This window comes from Macaca nemestrina, chromosome 19, assembly GCF_043159975.1.
Source record: "Macaca nemestrina isolate mMacNem1 chromosome 19, mMacNem.hap1, whole genome shotgun sequence".
NCBI classification, from domain to species: Eukaryota; Metazoa; Chordata; class Mammalia; order Primates; family Cercopithecidae; genus Macaca; species Macaca nemestrina.
In genome coordinates, this window is record NC_092143.1 from 21,173,041 (window position 1) to 21,186,838 (window position 13,798).

Sequence of the window (13,798 nt, forward strand, 5' to 3'; positions counted from 1 at the left end):
GTGCTGGTTGCATGGGATGTATTCATTTTGGGAAAAATTCACTGAGTTACATTCTTAGGGCTTGCATAGTTTTCTTTATATAATATGCTTCAATTTAAAAAAGCTTGTTTGTTTGTTTGTTTTAAAAAAAAAGAAACAACTTCACAGGGCGCACTGGCTCACGTCTGTAATCCCAGCACTTTGGGAGGCCGAGGTGGGTGGATCACGAGGTCAGGAGCTCGAGACCATCCTGGCTAACATGGTGAATTCCTGTCTCTACTAAAAATACAAAAAAATTTAGCCAGGTGTGGTGGCGGGCGCCTGTAGTCCCAGCTACTCGGGAGGCTGAGGTAGGAGAATGGCGTGAGGCGGAGCTTGTAGTGAGCTGAGATGACGCCACTGCCCCCCAGTCTGGTGACAGAGCGAGACTCCGCATCAAAAAAAAAAAAAAAAAAAAAGCTTCACAGAACACAGAACATAGTTACATTTATGGTTCAGCAAAATTACAAATATTTACTTGTATTATGCTTGAAATTCAGGTCTCTCATGAGTCCAAATCATGAGTCATGAACTGAAAATACTTAATATACACAATGTTTAACATAAAATGGTTCTTAAGATTGAAGGTTTTAATGATAGAATGGCTGGAATTGAAACCTATCTCTGCCACTTACTGTGTGACAGTGGGCAAATTATTTAATCTTTCTATGCTTGTTTCCTCATCTGTAAATGGAAATACTAATGGCATCTACCTTAGAGGGCTGCTGTCAGCATTCCGTAAGTTAACTTATGTTGAAAGCTTAGTGCAGTTACTGACACACAGAAAGCACTCAGTGTTTGCCATTTTTATTAACATTAATGTTTGTTTAACAAATATTCACGGATTCTTTACTCTGTGCAAGGCATAGAGCTGGTTGACAGAGCAATGAGAGAACAAAAGAAAAGAAAATGATTAAATCCTATGGGTTTAAAACCCTGGAGAGTCCAGGGCAATGACCCACATACAATATACAGTGGATAAATATTTGTTACTGCTATTGCTGAGATAGCAGTAAGTATTGTGCTTTCATTTAAATTACATCTCGAGACTAGCAGGTGGAAAGCCTTAAATCCATAATCAACTTGAAGGTTTTATTTGAGCACTAGAAAGAGATTTAACAGTAATGGTCCATAAGTCTGAAGATGGAAAACTGGGAAGTTAATGAAAAATAAGTTTAAGTAATGTGGCTATTTAGTCCCTAGGGCTAGTATGGCGTTCATGTAGCCCACACGAACAGAGCTAGTGAAATAAAGAGCCATGTGTAAAAACAATATAAATCATACTGCTGTTTCTTGGACTTGAAAAACTCACCATGACACATTTTTGAAAAAAAAAAACTTTGACCATGAATATTTTGACGATATATTTTCCTAAGCAAGGGAAAGAAGGGTCCCCTTTAAAATACAGAACATATTCACTGAGTGGAAGACCGATCCTATCTCAAATGTCCAGGTTCTACAGATGCCTGGGTCCATAGCACATTATCCCTCTCACCAAAACCAAACCAAACTCAGTTTCATTTGAATGCACTATTGCCATGGTTTCAAAATTTGGAAAGCTCTTGGAATTAAATTTTGAGATGTAAAGGTTGGCTGACAAATTCACAGAAACCCTCTTTCCGACACCAACTCATAAACCCTAAGGCATCCTACAACCCCCGTGGGTGCTGATTCCTAGTTTGAAATGCTCTAACACAGGTTGGTGGAGCTCAGTGGGCTGGGACCATAAGCATTCGGGATTGTACCACTGAAAAACTGATGTCACATCAAAAAGAACGCCTTTCTTCTAATATACTGAAAAGGTTTTGTACAGGCTGGGTCCACAAGTCTTAGGGCTAGCCAATTCCGGCTCCCAGATAGTCTAAGAAGCCGGAGAAAGCTCCCTGCAGGTAAAGACCTATCCGCGCCTCCCGCACACTCTGCCGCGCCGGAAGGGAAGATTGGAGTCCTTTCCCCGCCCCCGGGAGGGTAGGCGGGGACTAAGGACCGCACCGCCCCAGACCCACCCCCTGTGCGTGGCCCCGCCCACAGTTGCTCCTGGCCTTGCGGCCGCGGGGAAACCGGAGGCCGGGGGCGGGGCTCACCACTTGCCCTTGGGGGGTCCCCCGGGCTCCACCAATCAGCGAGCGCCCTGTTGGCCATCCGCGGCCATCCGCGCCCCTCCCTCTCCCGCCCTCCTCCGCGTCCCAGAATCCAAGATGGCGGGATCCAGGCGAAGGGGTCTCCAGGCCAGAGTTCGGCCGCTGTTCTGCGCCTTGCTGCTGTCACTCAGTCGCTTCGTCGGGGGCGACGGCGTGGGAGGAGACCCCGCGGCCGGGTTGCCACATCGCCGATTCGAGTACAAATACAGCTTCAAGGGGCCGCACCTGGTGCAGAGCGACGGGACCGTGCCCTTCTGGGCCCACGCGGGGAGTAAGCCGAGGCAGAGGGATGGGGGCCGGGTTCCTCCCCGCCTTCTGCCGCCTCTTCGCCTTTCATCCGCGGCGACACTGGTGTGCTGAGGTTCCCGTTCCAGCCGCTGCACACTATGTGCGCTGTGGAGGGGACCCTCTTGGCATCCCCTCCGCCGGGTCCCTCCTGGTTCGCACGGTTCCCTCCGCTTGTCCCCGAGTGTTTCCCTCACCCATTGTGTTCTCTCCCCCGCCCCTGCTGTCTTCCCTTCTTTGATCTCGTCGGTACTTTCCGTTTGATCTAGAAGTGTTTGGTTACCTCTTACACTTCCTAGCACTCAAACTCTAGGTATCATGTTTCACAACGCCACGTCTCTAGAAGAAATGTGCCCTACCCCCGGTCATCCTAACCTGAGACATGTTCTAGAAGCCCCCTTACTTCTTTTCCCGCTCCCCTCCCCCGCCCGCCATACACTCTTTCTTTTCTCCGGTGTTAGCAATGGTTAATGCTTCGCTTGAACCCCATGCCCACTGACGGCTCCTGAGATGGCATATATTGGTATTAGAGTAATTTTTAAGTCTTTGTATGTCAGAAGACATTCTTACACTGTTGTAACTACACATTTTCCTCTCAGTGACTTGGTGTGGTCTTTGATCTTTTCTCTTGTAGTAACACATTATGTAACTTTTTAGGAGAAGGGATGTATTTTTAGGGATTGATTGTTTCTGAACCTGAGACTAAGAATAGCATTACATTTTCAGCCCTTTAAAAAAAACTGGAAACATTGAAATAATCTCTTGGGTTCATATTTTATTCACTGTCTGTATTTGGCACTCTTGTAGCTAAGAGAACCTTGCTAGAGCATTTACTTATGTGGAAGGAAACATATCTGCACTTTTTAGTGCTGATGTGTCACTGCTGACTAAGGAGTCAATCGTAGCACTTGGCATGACATAAGCTCTGTTCAATGACCATCAGGTATACCCTTTGAACAAATGGCAAATGCCTTTATATGAGATGAGGAGCTCTGGCTGTTTGAATTCTATCTGTGTGTGTGATTAAGTAACCTTTTGTATAATAAGGTTTCTATACATCATTTTAGATTATCCGGTGCTTGAAACAAAATGTTTCATTTCTAGAAAGTAATTACTGAATAGGAAGCACCCTTTTAGGAAGGGCTGTTTCTCTCAAATTAATGTATAATTAAAAGGTGTAGCTTTCAATTTGACTTAATGACCAAGTCATTAAGTAGTTGCAGTAGAGTGCAGTTGTTTTGTTACTCAGCAGTCATTTATTATGTGCCCATGCAGCGAGGGTGTATTACTGGGCATTTGTTATCAAGGTATCTCTATTCTTGATACACAAAGGTGATGCAAATGTTATCAAACACAAGTTTTTGGAGTTTTTGTTTCTATTTGTGGAATGATGATGAATTATTCAGTAGTGTTGATAGATTTGTTCACAGATTTTCACTTCTACACGTCTCCATTGCCTGCCTGTTCTTCTATCCCTTTGCTTTTTCTCTCACATACACTACATTAGCCAATTAGTAGTCAAATGAGTTACCTTGACTTCCTTTACAGAGCCATAACCAGCTAATCTGTTCTGCTGCAGAAATGTCAAGATAATGTACCAGTAAATTAAAGCCGTGTGGCTAGAATGAATTTGAAACAAAGTATTAGTATTTTAGCCATGATTTATCTGGCTACTGGCTCTGGGAATCCCTGCTGTGGACATCCCTTGCTTTCACTGTCACTGTAGTTTTTACATAAGCCTCACTGTAACTACATTGATCATTTTGTTCTTTTCATTTTGCTCTGCAATTCGTTACTTCAAAAAGCTTAAAAGTAGAGAAATTTAAGATCTAGTTTAAACACAGCCCTTTACCTTCAACCCCAAATTAAGACCAAATCTATGGTGTTTCTGTTTCTTACCTCGAATGTTCCTTTAGTACACATCCTTACGCCCATAAGGGCAAAAAATGATAATTTGTAACCCTTTATAGCTCTCAGAGCTCTTTCACTTTCATTCTCTGATTTGATCCTTAGTAGGCAAGGCGGGTGTTATCTGTTTTATAGATGAAAAACTGATACTCAGAAAGGTTAAAGTTTTTGAAAAAGGATACATAAGTAGTAAGTGTCAGTGAAGTTGAACTCAAATCTAGGTCTTCTGATTTTGTGTTCAGTCTCTTTCCATGATGGCCACACCCCCATCCTTTGAATATTTGAAAGTAACAGTGAGCAAACAGTGACTGATCCTACTAAAGTATCTCAGCTTTCCTTCTGGTCAATTTTTTTCTACCTGTAAAGTGATATTACAGTTACAGTTGTTGTATTTCCCAGCATGAGTTTCAGAATTAGTTAATATCTGAGAGCTAGAATTGTTCAAATTTTAAGTCTGATAGGCCTTTGGTAATTACCTAGTCTAATAGGAAAAATAGCTAACATTTATTGAAACATTTAAAGCTACTTATATAGGCACTTAAATACTTATGAGGCTGTTCAAGAAATGGATTAACTTGCCTATAGATCAAACAGCTAGTAAGTAGTAGAGCTGGGGCTTGAACCTAGCCTGGAGAGGTAAACCACCGTTTTAGGGGTCACTATTTTCTCTGAGAATCTGCTGAAGAATTGCTTATTGAAGTTCAGTTGACCCTCTCCATGGAAGAATGTATATAAGTACAGTATTTTGCATATAACTTTTAGGGTGTTTATGGAATGATTGAGCCTAGCTCCTTCATTTTACAGGTAAACATATGGTGAACCCAAGAGAGTAAGAATTATTTGCTCAAAGTCACACAGCTGAACTGAGACTAGGAACAAGTCTTTTGATTCCTAGTGGTATGTTCTCTTCACACTGTTTGAGCTTTCTAACCTTTGTAAACTAGTAAAATACATTGCAGCTTTTTTAAAAGTACAAATTTTTAAGGTTTAAAAAAGAATATTATGAGAATCAGATAGTTTGCCTTAAAGTCATAATTCCCTTTCTCCCACCCACTGTCCCTGGAATTTGTAGTGTATGAATGTAGCTTTATTTATTTATTTTTATAAGGGAGGTGTTAGCCCTAAACTTTTAAAGTTGAAGCTGTTAACATGAAACTTTTTTCCTAATAATTATTGTACAGGTTACTAAGTCTCTGTAGGTATATTTAGCAGTTTGGAAATGATTCATTAAGTTTTACCTAATTATAACTTATAGCTTTTCTTCCCTGATTTCTGTTCTAGATGCTATTCCAAGTTCAGATCAAATTCGAGTGGCACCATCTTTAAAAAGCCAAAGAGGCTCAGTGTGGACAAAGGCAAAAGCAGCCTTTGAGAACTGGGAAGTTGAGGTGACATTTCGAGTGACCGGAAGAGGTCGAATTGGAGCTGATGGCCTAGTATGATCATTTCTTTAACTTAGGAAATGTATATAAATGCATATACCACTAGCCTCTAACTTTTCCTGTTATATATTTTCAGGCAATTTGGTATACAGAAAATCAAGGCTTGGAGGGCCCTGTGTTTGGATCAGCTGATCTGTGGAATGGTGTTGGAATATTTTTTGATTCTTTTGACAATGACGGAAAGGTATATTTATTGTCAGGACTGTTACCCACTTTAATATGTCTACCAACAGAGTTAGGTTGTGAGAAATAATAGCTTATTTAATGCTTTCATCAGTTTCATAGTACAGAACTCCCCAAGCTATATGGTAAATATGATAATTAGTCTTTATATAGCTGGAAATTTATCAGTTTAATTTACATGTGCGTGATTTTTTGTACATCAACTTGAGGGCATACTAGAGCCCTGAGTCTCAACTTTGCAGTGACCCCTGCTCCCATGGCCCTATTGAATGGATGAATACAAATCTTTAGACGTAGGTGGGGAAAACAGTAGTGCTTAGAAGACTCTTACCAGTTTATTTATATAAGAACATCCAAATGCATGACTATTGCTAGCTCACATATTCATATCTGGTCATATGTTAATCATTGTTTTTGATTGGGCCTATTTTTCTGAAGATCTCTCCTAAAACGGTTAACATCAAAATGTACTTACATATTGGAAACATTAGCTTGTGGTTTAGCAGCCTTAAGGTTGATGATCTTCCCATCAGCTGGTTGTTTCTCTATTAATTTTCAGGGGTGATTGTTAGCAATTTAAAGAACTTTAGTAATTCCTTGAGTGCCAAGGCCAGGTTATTTTAAAAATTTGAGTCCTAGAATCTTAGATATGTAAGTCACTTCATAGTACATCAAGAATGATGTAGAATGCTTTGATTAAAGACATTTTCAAAAATTTGTTTTCTTTATTTTTAGAAAAATAATCCTGCTATAGTAATTATAGGCAACAATGGACAAATCCATTATGACCATCAAAAGTGAGTGTGTATTTTTTACATTACTCTTGATTTCAGCTTCTTTTTGGAATCCTTGTGAAATATATTGTTTCAAATCTGAACACTTTCCAAATGAAAAAAATACTGTTCTTTTTCTTGAGACATATTTTGTAACTTAGTAGAAAGGTTTTATTTTATTTGGTTGTGTTCTAACGTTCTATCTGTGGACCATCTCAGATTCAAATATAGTATGTGTTTTTAATTTAACCTCAAATTATTTAATATTATACTTTTGAAACTTATTTGATATTATACTTTTGAAAGTTTATAGACTGTTCCTGGCTCTCATTGATGCCACTGATCATGCATTTTTGTCTTCATTAAAAGGGATCTTTAAAAAATAAAGTTGAGCCTTGATTATTAAGGCTGATGATTAAGCAATTTATGCCATCTTATTTAACTTCAATATTGCATTTTTTAAAGACTCAGTGGTTTGCAGAGATTCTAAGTGTTCTAAGTCAACCCTCTGTATTTATGTGTTCCGTATCTGTGGATTCAACCAACTGCAGATCAAAAATAATACAAATTATTTTGTATATGCAACAAGATTACAAATTTTAATATACAGTATAACAACTATTTACAGAGCATTTACATCGTATTAGGTGTGATAAGTAATCTAGAGATGATTTAAAGTATACACGAGGATGTGCGCAAGTTGTATGTAAATACTATGCCATTTTATATAAGGGACTTCAGCATCTGAGGATTTTGGTATCCACAGGGGTCCTGGAACCAATGCCCTGTGGATGCTGAAGGATGACTGTATATTTAAAATGTATATAAATTAGGTATGTACATTTTTTATTTTCACGTGTTTGTTGTATAGGAAATAGCTTTTAGCCAGCGAACTGTAAGAAAGATGACTTATCCATACTGTTTTTCTGCCTTGGTGAGTTTCAGCCCTGGTAGTTCATCATAACTCCCTGTGGAGCTATTTAAAATGGAGGTGCCTAGGCCACCTCCTTTTGATTCTGCTTCAGTTGATTTGGAGTGGAATCTACATATTAAAAGCCCAGTGGGTGATTCATGTTTTTGCCCTAGGGTAGAGATTCACTGCCTTAGTCTCATGTAGTCTCATGTAGTCTTTTGAGTAAATAAAATAAAATAATTCAAGACTTTTTCATAACTTGGTATTATTTTAATCTTCCTGAATTTTTAAATATTGAAAAGCTGAGTGTCTTCTTTATTTTCCTTTCTCTTATACTATAGTGATGGTGCTAGTCAAGCTTTAGCAAGTTGCCAGAGGGACTTTCGCAATAAACCCTATCCTGTCCGAGCAAAGATTATCTATTACCAGAAAACATTGACAGTAAGTAACATTTATTTAGAGAGAATCAAATAAACATTGTTATAGTGTGACTTTCCATGTTGAATTTTTGATAGAAATTAAATGCACTTAAATTTGGATATTGCTTACATACTCATGATTGTTACTCTAAGACAGCAGAAGAGTGGTCATCTGTTGTAAACCCCTGATGGTAGGTTTCCATTTAGTCAGCAAATGTTTAAGCACCCTACTGTATAGCACATGTGAGAGATACATATATCGAATGATCGATTGATCGATCGATTGATAGATAATCTCCAAGCCTTTAGGATATAAATATGAGTAAGACAGACAGACTTTCTCCCCAGAGAGCTTATAGCCTAACAGAGGACACACATATGTAGCATTCCTATGCTGTGTAATAAATGCTACGTTCAGACACTATCAGGCGGTCCTGTGGTTAGAATCCTGTAACCGCCAGGTGGAAGTGGGGCAGGGCAGGAACATTTTCTCAGGGTTGAGCTGTGCCCTCCAAGGAGATCAGGAAGTTCCTGGGTAGGGGGAAGAGGAGGTGTGTGTGTGTGTGTGCGCGCGTGCAGGTGAGTGGGTGTACTCCAAGCATAGAAAGCAGGCTTAGGCACTTGAGAGAACTTGAAATATTTTGGAAAGACATGTAATTTGGTATGGCTGGGAGATAGAAGAGATCAGTGAGCAGTGAGGTTGAAAGGTTGGCAGTAACAGGCCTTGCACAACTTCCTGTAGTTTATCCTATAAGAAACTTTTAAAAACGTTTAAAGAGTTTTAAGCAGGAAAAGAAATGAGCAGATTTGCGATTTAGAAAGATGACTTAGGTCCCAGTATTCTTAGTACCTGTTTTCTTGGGGTTGGGGGTGAACACAGTTGTTGAGTCAAGGATAGTTCCTGAATCTAGCCAGTTGGACAGCTAATTGGTACTATTTACTAGCAAAGCAGCAGCACATTTGTTTGTGTTTTATCTGTTTGGGGGAGGAATGGGAAATCAGAGGGTTGTTAATGAGTTTAGTTGTAGATAAATTGAGGTTAGGGTAATATATAGGTGGATATATCTGACTGGCAATTATGATAACTAAGATCACTATGCATTGTAAACTTTGCTTTTTAAAGATGCCATCAATACCTGGTTATATAATACTTAAAAGCAAAAATATATAGTGTATGAATTTTTCTTTCACCTAAATCATGAGCTAGCCTTACACTCCTGGGTCTAAAACTCTGAGATTAGTACTTTGGAAAACTATATTGGCTCTGTCTTAATTCCAAGCTAATTTAGAGATCTTAGAATAGAGCAAGTATCCAGTCTATTATGATTAACTTGGGTTTTAATTCCACTGTAATTATTCACCCTGTACAATTTCATTAGAGTCATCAGTAAGTCTTGCTTACCTGCATGTGGCAAAGCCCAGACATCAAGCATGGTGGGTGCAGACTGCCCATGTGACCCAACATCGTGAGGCTGTGAGCCCTGGCAGCACTCCAGAACAATAACCTTGCAAAATGTACTCACCAAAAAGGGTTTCACAATTGGATGAGATTGGGCACTACTCTTGCATATTAGCACATTAAAGATTTCTTTATGAAGGATCCTTTATAAAGAAAGGATAAATAAACCTTTATTAAACCTCATGTTTCCCAGACTGACTTAACTATGGAATTCTTTTTCACCTAGTATCTATGAGTGATCATGGAGCTAGTGTTTTCACCTAATATCTATGAGTGATCATGGAGCTAGTGTTTTCACCTAATATCTATGAGTGATCATGGAGCTAGTGTTTTTAAGTACACGTTTTGGAGAGACTGGCTGGACACCTGACTGCTACTTATTGGTTCTCGCCTCTCTGTGCATTTGCTCAGTCTGGTAATAATTCCTTTTCTTTCTACTTGGTAAAGTCATACTCAGCTTTGAGCACACAAATTCAGATCCCTTTTCCATCAGATTTCCTAAACAGCTCATAATGATCTGTCTCTCCTAAACTCTTATTTTTTTTTCTCTAATGCTTATTTGGCCTTGAGACGTGTTGTATTGACTTGCTTATTAGCTATATGTATGTCTTTTCTTATCAATATGATTGTAAACTTCTCACAATAGGCATTATATCCTATATTTCTTCTAGTTCCTAATATTGTACCCATGTTAAGTACTCAAGAAGTGTTATTTTAATGAGTACTTTCACCCTAGCTTGTCCCAGTTGTTTCCACATTGGAGAGGAAAACAAAGTAAGAGGAGGTTGGAAGCAATAAGTGCTGTTGGTGGGTGAAACACAGTCAAAGCAAGACATCTTCAGTATTGCAAGTATAGTCTTTAACAATGGTTTGAAACCATAAGGTGAATAAGGAAGGTTATTGATGATCTCATAAAGAAGTATTAATCAGCAGACAGTTTGTACCCCGGCTTTCAGTTACAGTCCTTCCTAACATTCCTGCTAACTCAGAGTACAATGAAATGTGTTATGTCCTTTAAAAAAAAAAATGGAACTAGAAAAAGAAGACTTCTGCTGGATTTTCAGTTTGTTAGAAATCAAGGAGAAAAGTACTGAACAATTGGAGGATTTTAATATTGTAGTTTGAATGTAATAACCCACAGTCTTTTTAAGACTCAAAGGCAAATAACTTCCTGATTGTTGATTCTAATTTAAAAGGCTCTGTGGCGGAGGACCAGTTGTAAATGATGTAAAATGAAATAGGAATATTACTAAACAGAGGAAACAAATATTAATATGAACCAAATTCTAAATGATCTTTTAAAATAGATTATTTTAAACTACTTTTTAGTTCACATTTCCATCCTACAATATATAGAGAGTAACTCTTCATATTGACAGATTTTATTCTCTTGCTGAAAATTTGAACAGAATACTATAACATTTTGCCTCTGTGACTGAATCTTAAGTCTCTGACAAAATTTTGACTCTAGAAGTAATGACACAAGTGCCCTTACTCTGGTGCCATGGTCCTGCTCCTTCTGCATCCACCCTGAACCTCAGTGACTGTTGTTTAGGGTGGGACTCGTGAGAGGGTTGTTGGAAGTGAAATGTATTGAAGAAGCTGAACCACTGCTTGACTGGGATAATGAGAAAAGCATTCATGTGTCAGGTGGTCCAGTGCTTGCCTAGGATTCTAAGATTCTGCCAAGAAATTTAGGGTCATTCCTTCAAATACACATTTTGCAGAGTAGAAACATACATCTTTTTAGTTTTTTCCTTCTGTGCCTTGTCAGTGTGACTTCTGTCACTTTTGCTCTCTGCTAACCTGTGACAGTCCAGTTACCTCACTAATTTAATTCAGAGGAGCTCACTACTTGTTGAGGCAATCTATTTAATTTTCAACCAGCAGCAGGTAAAATTGTAAATTTAACCTCTTGGTTTTAGCTGTCACTGGAATCTGAAAACAAGTCTGATCCCTCTACTGCATGAACCATTCCAAGAGAGTAATGGTGACTCCCTAGGTCTTCTTGAGAGAAGGCAAACCACATTCTATTTTAGAAAAGTTTGCATAGAAAGTTAGCAGATTTTTCTCTCTTTTAACGTTTGACACATAGTGGGGCAAAAATTTTTTTAAGTAAAATGTATTATATATTGACACCAAGTAAAAAACATTATTTTAAATTACCGTTTGTAATTAATGAAATAAAATTGAATAGTATTAGTCATAAAATGGATTAATTGAAATTTATTTTCTAATGTCTTTTGTAAAAGCTATAGCTATGATATATCTTTCTAGGTAATGATCAATAATGGCTTTACACCAGATAAAAATGATTATGAATTTTGTGCCAAAGTGGAAAATATGATTATCCCTGCACAAGGGCATTTTGGAATATCTGCTGCAACTGGAGGTCTTGCAGGTAAATCTTGCAGTCTGATAATATTAAAAGTTTGTGAATTGTGTTTTATTGGGAATAGTGTATTAGGGATATGTAGACTTGTTTATACTAATAACTTTTTAAGACTGTTTGGAACCTTCCCATTGCCTGCTGTGCCAGTCTTTTGGTCTGTTGAGATTGCTTATTTTCTACTTATATTGTTCTGTAGGTGTACAGTTAACTGGGGCTGTATACAAGTGTGTAAATTAGAGCATCAGTTTGGGTGCTATTTTATAGTGAAGGAGACATATTTAAAGGCTATCAAAGTCAGCAGGCTTAAAAGCTGCAGATCAAACCACATGACAATTAACTAAAATGGCAATCTTGGCTAGTCACATCCACAAAAAGGTTAATTGCCAAGTGTTTTAGGATCCTGATCATTGTCACATCACATATAAATGAATTTGGCAACCTAAGGCAAGGTTATTTGGCACCTAAACTTTAAACAAAAACATAGTTACCATTTTTTTCCACATAAGGTGACAAATTACCATTCAATGTCAATGCCATTTTATGTTTATATGATACATTGTAGTTTTAAATATTTTCAAATACATGGATTGTTCCAGACAACCCAGAGAAGAAGGGAGGGAAGATCATATTTTCCATATTTTTAGAAGAACTTGCCAAATTTTAGGTGAAAGAAATTTCTGAAGATCGTGTGGCCAATTAATGGTCAGCCCCAGGCAGGACTCGGCCAGGATTTCTGACTCCAGGTTCAGTGCCCTATCACATAACACAGTTTCTTAATCTACACTACAGTATTGTAGTTTTCTTTTGAATCTGTCTACATCTCTAGGTTCCATAAAAACAGTACAAAGCATAAAGATTGCTGTACGCTTGATATTAATTGCTCTTGATTGGTGGATGCGACTAGCCAGGATTGGTATTTTAGTTAAGAGTTAGAAGGTTTGATTTGCTGAGCTGGTGCTTTTGGCTTAAACAGCTTGAATTTGATTTTTTGATACAATTTTCAGTAAGATAAAATTATTAATATCTTCCATGTGAGAGAAACAAATAAAGTAAGACAAAAAGTGGTATGCGCTCTAAGAAAGGTTCAGAGACATACAGGTACCAGCAGTATGTGGAGACCAGGATTTTGTCTCATTTGTCTGGGACGTTGTCCATGAAGGAGATATGTGGGAAACCATGGAGGATCTTGGGACCAGAATAAGGAGTTTGGACTTTTGACCCTTCATTTGTTTGTTCGTTTCTTATCAGACATTGATTAAACATCTGTTATATGTTAAGCATTGCTAAATGTTCTGATTTAGGGTTTAAGAAAGTGAGTTTTGGGTTATTTCTAATATAAATCTTTCAGGTGAATTTTTGTCTCTAAGCTCACAAGGTGCCATTGCCCTTACCAAATTAGAGCTAATTTTTGTTAATTCCCTCCCTGGTTATTTTTATTTAAAGCAATAAATACTGATAAAATACATTTACAATGATAAAAGTAATCTCCTATGGAACTTTTTCAGACTTTTTTTTTTTTTTTTTAATTTGTAGATGACCATGATGTCCTTTCTTTTCTGACTTTCCAGTTGACTGAACCTGGAAAAGAGCCGGTAATTTTACACATTTTTTCAAAAACTTTATCAGTTTAGTGGTTTTGCCTTTTAGCTGAATGTTTGGGAAGACTAACTTAGGTTTGGATCGTTTCTGCCAGTTACTGCTATGTGGTCTTGTGCAGGTGACTGAACCTCTGTAACGCTTCATTTCTCAATTGCTAAAACAGAGATGTTTGTACTGGCCACCTCAGGATACTGAAGGATTGAGACAGTGCACTTACAGCAAGTGCTCAGTAAATGGTAGTGGTTATTATTAGAGGCAAGAGTAGG

General features: G+C 38.2%; 1 protein-coding gene and 1 long non-coding RNA gene across 2 annotated transcripts in view; one reads left to right on the forward strand and one right to left on the reverse strand.

The window, feature by feature from the left end:
• The window catches only part of LOC105477044 (uncharacterized), a 144,411-nt gene that overhangs the window by 54,528 nt on the left and 76,085 nt on the right, over positions 1 to 13,798 (reverse strand). The window lies entirely within an intron of this gene.
• The window catches only part of LOC105477043 (lectin, mannose binding 1), a 32,434-nt gene continuing 20,826 nt past the window's right edge, over positions 2,191 to 13,798 (forward strand). The window contains exons 1-7 of the mRNA XM_011733360.3: positions 2,191 to 2,430; positions 5,634 to 5,788; positions 5,871 to 5,978; positions 6,713 to 6,774; positions 8,005 to 8,104; positions 11,819 to 11,942; positions 13,467 to 13,525. Coding sequence (XP_011731662.1) covers positions 2,217 to 2,430; positions 5,634 to 5,788; positions 5,871 to 5,978; positions 6,713 to 6,774; positions 8,005 to 8,104; positions 11,819 to 11,942; positions 13,467 to 13,525 — 822 coding nt within the window. The 5' untranslated portion in view covers positions 2,191 to 2,216. The remainder of the gene's footprint in view (positions 2,431 to 5,633; positions 5,789 to 5,870; positions 5,979 to 6,712; positions 6,775 to 8,004; positions 8,105 to 11,818; positions 11,943 to 13,466; positions 13,526 to 13,798) is intronic.